This window comes from Macaca fascicularis, chromosome Y (genome assembly GCF_037993035.2).
Source record: "Macaca fascicularis isolate 582-1 chromosome Y, T2T-MFA8v1.1".
Classification (NCBI taxonomy): Eukaryota; Metazoa; Chordata; class Mammalia; order Primates; family Cercopithecidae; genus Macaca; species Macaca fascicularis.
In genome coordinates this window covers 11,891,413-11,903,371 of record NC_132903.1, presented here as the reverse complement: position 1 = coordinate 11,903,371, position 11,959 = coordinate 11,891,413, and the positions used below count along the sequence as shown (strand labels likewise).

Here is an 11,959-nt window from a genome sequence, read left to right as displayed (position 1 = left end):
CTGGACCCCTCCCGCAGACCCAGGCTCCCCAGCCTGACCTGCACATCCATCGTGCAGCAAAGCAGGACTTCACCATGGTTTCTGACCCAGGACAACAACTGAGTGTGCCAAACAATTTACCTCTGGTCAAGGAGCCTCCAGACGACTCGTTGAGCAAGTCTCGTGACACCCTGCAATTTTCAAGAGCACAGAGAATCTGGAGCATCTGGCCTGTCGCCCTCGCTTGTTGCTTCTCTGTCGCTGTCTGTCGAGGAGGCAACCTCACAACTGTGGTGGTTTTTGGGGTGGGGAGAGCCAGGCCAAGAAACCTGCACTAACTAGGGAAAGGAGACAGAGGAAGTGGTTGCGGCCGAGGGCGGGGGGCGGGGTGATATAAGGCGGCTGCTTCCTCAGGGTTCAGGAGCCGCAGGAGGCCCTTGTGTGCTGGATGTTGGACACGCTCTGCTGACGTCCAGGTGTGTGGTGTCCTCTTGTCCTGGGCTTCCTGACGGGTGGGCCTGTCCACCTGAGGGAAGCCCTGTAGGTAGAAGGGGCTGCAGGGTCGTGCCTGGCGCTCCCTATGGGAATGGCTTGGGTGCAAAGGAGGTTATGTATGCTCAGGGCCTACACCCCTTTGGGTCCAGCGCCAGCAGGGGGGAGACAGGCGCTTCAGCGCTATGGGAGCCTCTGGGTCGGCAAGGCAGTGCACAACGGTGTGCACGCTGGCTGTCCATGGCCAGCCCTGGAGGCTGGCCTCCGGTACGTCTAGGGCATAGGACGGGAGCCCCTTTGGAATGCTCCTTTCCGTACAGCACCCTCCGGGAGGAAGCCTGCTACGCGGAGTCTGTATTGTCATAGACCTGCCAGAGGGCGTGCCGGCCTTCTGGCCTCTGGAGCAGACGAATTCCACCTCAGCCTAACCAAGAGACTTTCCTCCCACGCGCCCGCCCAGACCCACTTTCCCCAGGCCGCCTCGGCTGCCCTCGCCCCAGCAGCCAGAGAGACTTCTCCTCTGGATCTGCAGTATTCCATTCCATCTACCTGGCCTGCCCAGTGAAGTGAGATGTTTCATACGTGCCGTGTGGGTCAATGGCTTGCCACACTCAGGATGTCAGTGAGGGCACAGGGCTTCCATGCCCAAGATTCCAAAGGCCACGCAGCCCGCGTGTGCCTGGATGCAGCGCTACCTGGCGCAAGCCCCGAGGGCTTCTCAGAGGAGGCATAGCTCGGGAGGTTGGGACTGCAGGCCAGCCTAGGTTGCTGCTGCCCGGGGAGACGCCCACCGCCCTCGCACTGACTGGCCGCCAGGGGAGAACCGCGGTCTTGGAGGGGCTCCTGGTGCCCTTTGGTCTCCATGTCTTCCCGCGGCTCCCTGCGCCCTTTGCGTGCAGTCCCTTAGGGGGCGCCTGCTAGCCCGGCGCATGCGCCCTGAGGGCCCGCCGTCCCACCGGCTGCGGTGAAGGGCAGCGGCAGGGTTCCTGCGGTGAGGGTCCGGCAGCACAGGCGGTGGTCAGTGGGAGTCCGAAGGGGGGCACCGTCTTCAGGATGGAGTCTCTACAGGAGGGGGAGGCCGGGGCGCAGAGCGAGCAGGTAGCTTTGGGGGAGGAGGCGGTGCTGGGAGCGGATGACATAATGGCGGAGGTGGAGGTGGTGGCCCACCAGGAAGCCGACGAGAAGCGGCAGGAGCAGGTCCAGCGGGCACAGCCTGGCCCTGGGCCCATGAGCCCAGAGTCTGCACTGGAGGAGCTGCTGGCCGTTCAGGTGGAGCTGGAGCCGGTTAATGCCCGAGCCAGGAAGGCCTTTTCTCAGCAGAGGGAAAAGATGGAGCGGAGGCGCAAGCCCCACCTGGACCGCAGAGGCGCCATCATCCAGAGCATGCCTGGCTTCTGGGCCAATGTTGTATCCTTTGCAGTGTTTCTTCTGCTTTTCCAGTTGAGAGGTGCTCTTGGGAAGTGTAAGGAACTTACGGGCGGCTCGGCGTCGATGTGACCATTTGGGGAACACGGGTGAGTGTCCACAGACAAATGTGGCTGAAGAAAGCCAGAGCAGACACGGGTACTATTTTCCTGCGTGCGTGAGAGAAACGCTTCATGGTGCCAAGCAGCAGACGTTTGGGGCATCTTTCTGAAGAGCAGAAGCGAGTTCTCAGCAGAACACGTGTTGCTGTGAATCAAGCTATTGTTAAGGGACTGTGACTGCTCCGCCTTGCCAGTCCGATCTGGGACTGGGCTTCTTCGGGTATGAGCAGATTCTGCCAGGCCTCAGACACCGGCAGTTCTCTGCATATCGCCCCTCCCCGTGTCAGTGCGGTCAGCCTCACAATGATACACCCTCGGTGAACCCCGAGAGGTCTGAATTCAGGGGGAGGGAGAGGAGAAAGGGAGGTCATTCATGGATGCAGATCTGAAAAAATCCCCTAGCCGCCCCTCTGGGTGCTCTTAGGCCTTCCCCGTTGCTTCTAGCTTTTCTTTCCGTTGCATCTCAAGGCTCTTTGACCTCAATCAGATTGCAAACCACCCTCAGATGTCGGCCCTGCTCACTGACCAAGATGAAGACATGCTGAGCTACATGATCAACTTGGAGGTGAGGCCGGGAAGACTAAGGCTGGAGGGTTGAGTGGGGGAGGGCAAGGGACATAATTTATTCCTGCAGGCAACAGTGGGCACCTCAGCCAAAAAGGTGTTTAAGCTTTCTCCACCTTGTCCGGACAGGTGAAAGAAGCGAAGCATCCCGTTCATCTCTGCCAGATCATGTTGTTCTTTCGGAGTAACCCCTACTTCCAGAATAAAGTGATTACCAAGGAATATCTCGTGAACGTCACAGGTGACAGGTGGCTCCCAGGATGGGTAGTGGAAGGAGGAAGGTGGGTGGATCAGTGCCAACGTGTTCCAGCCCCCTTACCAAAACATCCTCTGTCTGTAGAATACAGGGCTTCTCATTCCACTCCAATTCAGTGGTGTCAGGATTATGAAGTTGAGGCCTATCGCCGCAGACACAACAACAGCGGTCTTAACTTCTTCAACTGGTTTTCTGACCACAACTTCGCAGGATCCAATAGGATTGCTGAGGTGGGTCCTTGCTGGGAAACATGAGGAATGACCCCGGTGTGTTCCCAGCTGCTTGGGTCACCAGTCTGAGCTCTCATGAGGCCTTTTCCGGTTGATTCCCCTGACAGATCCTATGTAAGGACCTGTGGCGCAATCCCCTGCAATACTACAGGAGGATGAAGCCACCTGAAGAGGAAACAGAGATTTCAGGTGAGGCGTACAGTTGGAACTGGAGCTGTCTGATACCCGGGATAAGGGTGTTGACACACCTCTCTATTCAGGGAGCCTGGAGGCTCATTTCAGAAATGTAGAACCTGGGGGTCCGTCTTATCCATGTGGAAATTCCTTGAGAGGAAGACACAGCATGACAGAATCCAGGACATTCATGGCATTGGGCTGAAAAAGGCACATGAGACACTGCACTGCAAAGCAGGTTATAACTGTGGAGTCTTAAGCCCGGGGAAGCATAGTGCGTGTCCACACTCACTGAGAAGTAAAGCCGAGTTATTACCTTCAATCTGTGGCACTTGGTTCCATGGCCGTCAACCCGACGGGGAGTCATCTTACCAACCCCTAAAGCTTGGGCTCCCGGAATGTGCCTGGTTGTCCTCCTTGCCACAGACCACAAAGGACTGTTTAGATCGATGGATTTCCTTAAGCTATTACCCCATCGGATTTCCGTGTGCTTTTAGTGTACAACGCGTCTTGTTAGCTGACTCCTGTCACAGAGAATACTGGAAATGGGGCAGGTATTGCAGAGAATAGTTTGTAACACATGCACGGCAGGAGGAAGTTGAAGAGATCACAAAAGGGGAAGGGGTAGTCTTTTCTCAGCAGGCCGTAAAATTAAAACATTTTAAATGGTGGCTCAGAGGAGATGCAATTTGACATGTGTTTGTGTTTCTCTAGGGAACGCGCAGATGTTGGGTTGAATATGATGGAGCATCGGACACAGGTGCTGTGTTCACCTAACACGGCAGAACTCCTGAAAACTTACTACAGTATGCAGGATGTCAGCACTCAGCATGGTCTTGTGCACAGGAACTAAAGGACAAGCAGATCCAGTCACAGCAAATGAAGACAGGAAGCGGGGTGGGGGAATTGAATTGTATGGAATAAAAAATAAACAGTATTAAGGATGTGTGGCTCTGTGTGTGTGTGTGTGTGTGTGTGTCTGTGTGTCTGTGTGTGTGTGTCGGTTGATCCCCTGGATTCCGCTGTCATAATGAATTGATCAATCTATATGTTTGATTCTCTTCATGAAAATGACCAGTCTGTGTGGGAGCTGGGCCTCTGAATTTGTAGAGTGAATTGGTGTGAAATGTTTTGGGATTCTTTCTATAGCACAGAGTTGGGGAGGTACAAGAAACAGAAGACAGTTAAGTTGACAGCTTACTTCATCCTATGGAAGCAGAGATAGTTCAATGACATTGGGTGATGGACACTGAGATATCCAGGGCCCAGTTTGCTGGGGTAAGGTACCTGCAAAATCCTTCATTTTGGGTATCATCAGTCACATTAAGATAGCACAGGATAATGGAAATGTTAACGTTATCTTTCGTGTCGAATTCACAGCTTATTTTTCTTTAAAGGCGAATGCATAATCTTTTTCTGGGACAATCAGCCTCTCAGGACTTCTCACACACCAACGTGAGAAGAAATGAGCACATAAGGTATATGGAAGCCTTATGGGAAAGGTTTCAGAGGCATATGAGAAGACATTCAGGATACGCCCTTTTTTTTTTTTTTTTTTTTTTTTTTCTGGCGTAGGTGACTAAGGCAAAACACAAACATGCAGAAGTGAGGGGAAAGGTGGTGGATTTGTGGAATATAAGATTGCCTGAGGATCCATGCCTGGACTGTCTTGTCACTTGATGACCCAGAATATGGACGATGTTGTTGATGTTTACATCTTTAGTTTGGTTAAGCTTTTCTCCAAGATGCTTCTTTAGGTGAGGAGGCGAAAATGTACGTAGCTAACACCAATGCGAGTGCATTTTGTGCATTTTTTTCTTTACGATTTTCCTTAAATTTTTATTAAAGCAATGACCTGGTCTATTAAATATAATACTATAATGTACAAATCAAACCTGGACACTTACCATAACTCTGATACGTAAGAAATTCCTCTTGGATGGTCAGAATGATCTCTACCACGTCCCCCAACGTTGCCGTCACGGTCACTACATTTACGACAGGTTTGCTACGGTCGGCATGAACATCTTCAGAAAACCATTTGACAGAACCGGAAACTATTATAGTACCTATATCCTCCAGAGGAATGTTCATCCCGACTAGAATAACCACAATCATGGTATCCATAACCTCTAGGTGGTGGACCATCATCCCTGGTGTCTCAGGAACTCGTATGAATTCTGCTTCCGTAAGTTAAAGCAACAAATTCTAAATTATCAACTTCTCGTATCCCAAACATAACTAACTTACAACTTAAACACAATAAAGGACCAAACACACGAATAGTTGTTTCTCCAAATACTATATGCAAATGCTCAAAAGGCACATGGAAGAAATCATCATAATTAGTTATTCAGAAAATGCATTTCAAAACCAAAATGAGATAGCATACTTCACACACACTGGAATGGGAATACATTTTAAAAAGCAGGAAATATCAAGTGTTTGAGAGGACGTAGATAATTTGGAACCCTGACACAATGCTAGCTGGAATGGAAAATGATGCAGCTACTATGAAGAAATGTGGTGGTTCCCCAAGAAAATAAACACAATTATCACAGGACCAAGCAATTCCATTCTCACATACTGAGAAATGAATAAGGGTGCCCAGACAAATAGGTATGTAGAAATACAGTGGTGGAAACAACCCAAATAAAATAATGGGTCAGCAGCTTGTGTAAGGAAAGAAGTGCTACAATGTAAACGATCCTTCAGGGCATCGTGCAAAGGAAAGGAGACAGTTATAAAAAGTCCTGTATTGTTTGAGCCCACCAACATGAAATACCCGGAACAGGTACCTTCAGAGGCAGAAAACAGATTGCTGTTTGTTAGGGGCTGAGGGAAGGGAGAAAACGAAAGGAACTGCTTAACGGGTAGTGGGGTTGTAGTTTGGAGTGATGAAAATGTTCTGGAACTAGATGGAGGTGGTTGTTGCACAACACAGGTTGTATTAAGCGCCACTTAACTATTTACCTTAAAATGTTTAATTTTGTTTTGTGAATTTCATCACCACAACAAAAGTCAACAATTTTTCCATTTTTCCTTTGCCTATCCTTTGTTGCGTGTAACCCTCATCTCTTGGTGACACATGGTCGTTCTCTGGGAGGAGCCTGGCTCTCTGCGTGAAGGACCTCCGTAATTCTCTCATCCACATGACATGGGACATTGAATGTTAAAATGATTTCATATTATGTAAAGAACACAGATTCTGAAACACAATATTTTTCTTGTCTAAAACCACTTTTTACAATGATTTCTTGTATGACTCTGTCCTTCTTTCCCTAAATTCCTAGACTTCCGTGACAACTAAAACATTTCTCCCGGCTTTGGATAATCCCATGGCTCCACAAGGCCTGTTCTACCAACGAGCTGAAGGCAGACATTAATTCTTAAGTCAAAGTTCATTTTTAATTGTTAGTAACCAGTTAGTTATTATTTTTCTCAGATTACTATACATAAGATTTTTTCCATACCTACAAGACCAAGCAACTTTCAGTTTCTACTAAAACTTAAAATATAAAAGTATAACTGTGAACAAAAAATGGACTTTCTGCTATGTACCAGGAAGTGTGCTAGACGTAAGAGAAATAAAAGCAACAAGGAAAACTTAAATATGTACTTAAGTCAATTTAACGATCAACACATTAATACATGGTGCAGTGAGGACAAAATACCCACAATTTACAGTGAAGAAAAACATGTAAAATGTAAGCTGTTTTTGAAGCATAAATGGCTATTTGTGAGACACACGCTGGGAAGATTAACTCTCAAGAAGTCCAGCAAAGCACGTTGGTGATAGCATAAAGAGTAACGGGAACTAACAGGAGATTGGGGTGATGCAGTAAAACAGAACAACTTGAAAGTGTCCAGAATGCAATGATTTTCATGGTAATATAAAGGAATTCCGTACGTAATAGAAGGACACAACTCTTTAAAGCTGCGATAAACACACAATCCCCAGAATTTAAGATTCAATGAGACAGAGACCATTGGTTGGATCAAAATAAGTCCTCAAACACACTGGGAAAAAGGAGTCATTAGGTATTCATGTTACAACAAATCACTGCGTTAACAGGATAACAATATTTGTAGGAGAGAAAGAGCAAGGATGGGGCAAAAATGCCAGTTAGTCATTCTGTTACCCAATTTCAATCTTCTCATGTTCGTTTCTACTTTCAAGTACTTAACACTTCCTTAAATGTAAAAATCTGGTTGAAATATACTTTCTCAAGAATGTATTTTCAGAAAATGTGAAAGAATCTTTTCTTCTTGTGAGTCTGTCTTGGTGTCTCTCTGTAGACATTTTCCACCTTGTAAGTTTGTCTAGCTGTCTATCCATAGCTTGTCTATGCTATAGATGTATTTCCATGAATTGGAACTAAATCCATTAATAGCTTTTAGGAAATACTGACTGATTTCTCTCCTTTCTGTGAGAGTTCCTTCTAAGTTTGAATGCTGCTTGAAAGCTTTGAAGATCTATTTACACTTGTATTGGAATACTAACATACAAACAGGACTGCCATACGTTCATTTACGTAACGTTTATTCCAATATCCTTCCAACTACACTTGCACTTCCTCAGGCAAAAAGAAGAGGATATCTAAAGCATTTCAGATCACATGACATTACGCCACCTTCAAAAGTTTAGTAATACCAAAAAGATCCTGAAATGCTGTTAAGTGAAAAGCAGTTTGGAGATTAAGAATAAGGGACGGTTACATCTCCATTCATATCCTCGACAGCATTTTTAGCATCTGCAGCGTTCTCAAAATACATGCAAAGCATTTGAGCTTGCTGATTTCCCCTTCATTTCACAGAAGAACTAAATTATGTGAAAATATCTTACATTTATATAATGGACTCAACGGAGTACTAAGAAACCAAAAACGAAATTGCATTTCACATCATTACTATGATTCTTACTACTATGTCATCTCAATCGTCAGCCTATTTTATTCCAATTTGTTCTCCACCTCCACAACACACTTACTTTTGCTCATTTTCCTTTCTCAGCAACAGGTGACCTTTACCACAGACCCTTCACCTGCTGCCATGAGAATTTTCCCAATATGAAATATAAACTTGAAAATTACAGTTTAATAACAAATAACTATTTCAACTTATGTCTCCAGTAAACATATTAACTATACATTTACTTTGGAAAAGTAGAGATAAATAGCACCGACATATTAATGTGTATGTATATGCATATATACACACGTATACATACATACACACATATATATACACACACACATACATACATACAACACACATACACATACACACACACACACACACACATAAACAAACATATGTATAACAGTTGCCTGCCAATATGGGAACATATTTCCCAAATATTGCTTTAGGCGTCTTTTCATTGGTTTCTAAATGGAGGCCACCAATGTTAAGCTTGGCAGGCCGATCTGCTTCCGTCAGTTTGCTGTAAATGGTTAAAAAAAAAAAAAAAAAAAAAAAAGTCTATATTTAGGTAATCATAAATAAGCCAAAAAGATAAAATTTTGTTACACACTCTGTTGAAAACTCAAGTGAGATTCCCTTACAGAGGCTGACAGCTTTCTAGTAATTCTTCTTTTTTTTTTTTCATGAAATGACCGTGACTTTTACAATGCAAAACTGGAGATGTTTACTGAGCACATGCATTAAGGGATCAAACACGAATTCCATTATTCAAATTCTGTGAAAAGTTTTCCAGGATTAAAAATAACACCTCAGAATAAATTAACCCACCACACACTCTGTAGGATAATGTAGCCCAGCTCTGTCTTACAATTTATAGCCCTTTTCATCTTTGTATTCACATCATTCATTTATTTGTTTCAGTGTCCCAAGTTATATGAAAGAATGTGTCATCTAAAAAAATAACATTCTTTGTTCAAAGTGACCTGCCACATTACTTGTTATGAATTGTTTCTTGCTTGTTCTGCTAACACTTACATAAAACGTCCAAGCTACTTGGGAGGCTCAGGCAAGAAAATCACTTGTATCTGGCGGGGGGTAGAGATTGTACTGACTGAGATTGCACTACTGTACTCCAGCCAGGATGATAAAAACTCCATCACCATCATCGTCATCCTCGTCGTCATCCAATAAAATATAAAATAAAATAAATCCTTATGGAGCAAATTAACCCGTCACATTTCTACCCTACAGTGCATTGTACTGGTGTTCTCTATTATGCCCTGAACACATAAATCATTCTCTTGTAAAGTCACATTCGCACTTACGTTTACCGAGGCATTGTTCACAATAGCAAAGACATGGAACCAACTCACATGCCTACCAGTGATACCCTGGAAAAAGACAATGAGGCACATACACACCATGGAATAGTAAGCATAACCATACAAACGATGTGTTTCTGTCCTTTGCAGGGACATGGGTGATGCTGGAAAGCATCATTCTCAGCAAAATAACACCAGAACAAAAAGGAAAACACTGCATGTTCTCGCTCTTAAGTTGGGTGTGAACAATGAAAACACATGGATACAGGCAGGGCAACATCACACACTGGGGCCTGTCGGTTGGTGGAGGGCTAGTGGAGGGATAGCATTAGGAGAAATACCTAATGTATGTGACGGTTGATGGGTGCAGCAAACCACCATAGCACATGTATACCTAGGTAACAGAACTGCACATTCTGCACGTGTACCCCAGAGCTTAAAGTATTTTTAAAAAAGAAATACATATAGACATATACTCTACGTGTATTAAAATATAAACAATGCATAAATTTCATCTCTATGCAAATACATATATAAATACAGATACATGTATTGTATATGTTTACGAATACTTATATTTTTAAATCCATCATATAGATTACATGGTTTATACATACATTAAATTATAAGATATGAACTTCAAAGTGTAAGTTATACTTTTCTATGACATGTAAATTCCATATTACTTGATGGACAGTAAAACATTTTACATGGCATATATTTCATGAGTTCCATGTAACACTGAGGCATAAATAATGGGAACTCTGGTGAAAAGAGTGAAATCAAATAGTAGAGGGAATTTAGAGGAAAGCTCTAAACAAAAACAGCCTACATACTCAGGATCGTTACCTGAATATTCCTTATGCCCTCAACCAAGTAACTTTAGGCAAGCACAACTTATACAGTCACATGAAAGGAGTGAGTGTATCGTCTCCTCTGCCATTCCGTTTGTTGAAGCGTCATCATTTGTTTGGTCTCTCTGCTTGATTCTGATACTCACTTACTCACTTGCAGCTTACAGTTTGTTCTCCCAGTAGCCAGAATTACACTCAGAGTAAAACCAAAAGGATAGGTCTTTGATCTCACTCAAGCATTTTCCTTCATTCTTGTCTTGCCACATGATGGGAGTATGACTCCTTGCTTCGTTCTAGTCTCAGAATTATTTCAATGGTTATTATCTCGGCCTAGAATTATCTTCCCCCATCTATGTTCCTAGATTACTTCCCTAATAATAATTACTGCCGCCCTGAGACTTTGGTAGCCTAGTGACTCTAACTAGTGATACTACAGTCTTGGCAGGCTATGATAAAACACCAGAGGAAAAGAAAAACAAAAATTTTGGCTTCAGCCTTCTCAAATATCTCTGAATATACTTTCAGCCTTCTCAAATATCTCTGAATATACCTCCAATAAATACAGTTTTTCTACATAACAACCGCTTTCTACTTAATTCCTGAAGTAATTCTTGGTGTTGGATTCATTTCATTCTTCACATTGATTCAAAGCGTATATGTAACGTGAAGGCGAATTCAGAATTTCATGTGTCAGCAAATAAAATGTTCAAAATGATGCAAAATACAAATGTGAAATTGTATTTGTGAACTTCACTGTTCTTTCAAATTATATTTAAATACCTACCCACTCAGACAATTTTTTTTTTAACTATCTGCATGTTCTCCTCAGGTGGGAAAAAAGGTATCAGAGTTCTTGAATAATTTATGAAAGACAAAATGACAATACTATACAAGGTTTAACCTATTCACAATACTGTATTCAGCAAACGGGAACATTAATTTTAAAATGAGTAAGTAAACAAAATATGTGATTTTAGTAATTCTAAAATATGTGTACAGGAAGAACATAGAAGAGGCCTTAACATACATAAACGAACAATTGAGGCTGGGCACGATGGCTCGCCCCTGGAAGCCCAGCATTTTGGGAGGCCAATGTGTTTGGATCGCTTGAGGTCAGGAGTGCAAGGCCAGCCTGAAAAACAGGGTGAAACCCAGTCTTGACTAAAAATACAAAAATTAGCTGGACATTGTGGCGTGTGCCTACAATACCAGCTCCTCGGAAGGCTGAGGCAAGGGAATCGCTTAAAGCTGGGAGGCAGCGGTTGCAGCGGGCCAAGATCGTGCCACTTCACTCCGGCCTGGGTGAGAGAAGGAGACTCCATCTCAAAAGAAACACACACACACACACACACACACACACACACACGCACACACACATCCCAAAAACTAATGAAGCAAATAAAGTGTGTTTGAGAAAAAATGCTCACAGGAAACTCACATATCCAACAGAAAAAAAAAAAAAATCCTTTAAAACAAAAGTTCCAGGAGGGGCACATAAGAAAAAAAATTTAACACTTTGCATATACAGTGCAAATAGTAACCTGAAAAGAACCACGGGGGAAGAAACTCAAAATTTACAACTAAGTGCTCTAAAAGAAGTTGAAAGTCCCTCTCCACGTCCATGTATTGCAAACTTGAT

The 11,959-nt window shown here is 44.0% G+C and overlaps 1 protein-coding gene across 1 annotated transcript; it reads left to right on the top strand.

The window, feature by feature from the left end:
* Window positions 1–1,400: 1,400 nt before the first annotated feature.
* LOC141409525 (testis-specific Y-encoded protein 2-like) lies at window positions 1,401–4,158 on the top strand. Its single transcript, XM_074030522.1, is given in 7 exon segments — window positions 1,401–1,433; window positions 1,435–1,878; window positions 2,485–2,562; window positions 2,691–2,802; window positions 2,902–3,047; window positions 3,155–3,236; window positions 3,936–4,158. Coding segments are annotated over 7 exon segments (918 nt in total). The 3' UTR covers window positions 3,959–4,158.
* Window positions 4,159–11,959: the final 7,801 nt, after the last annotated feature.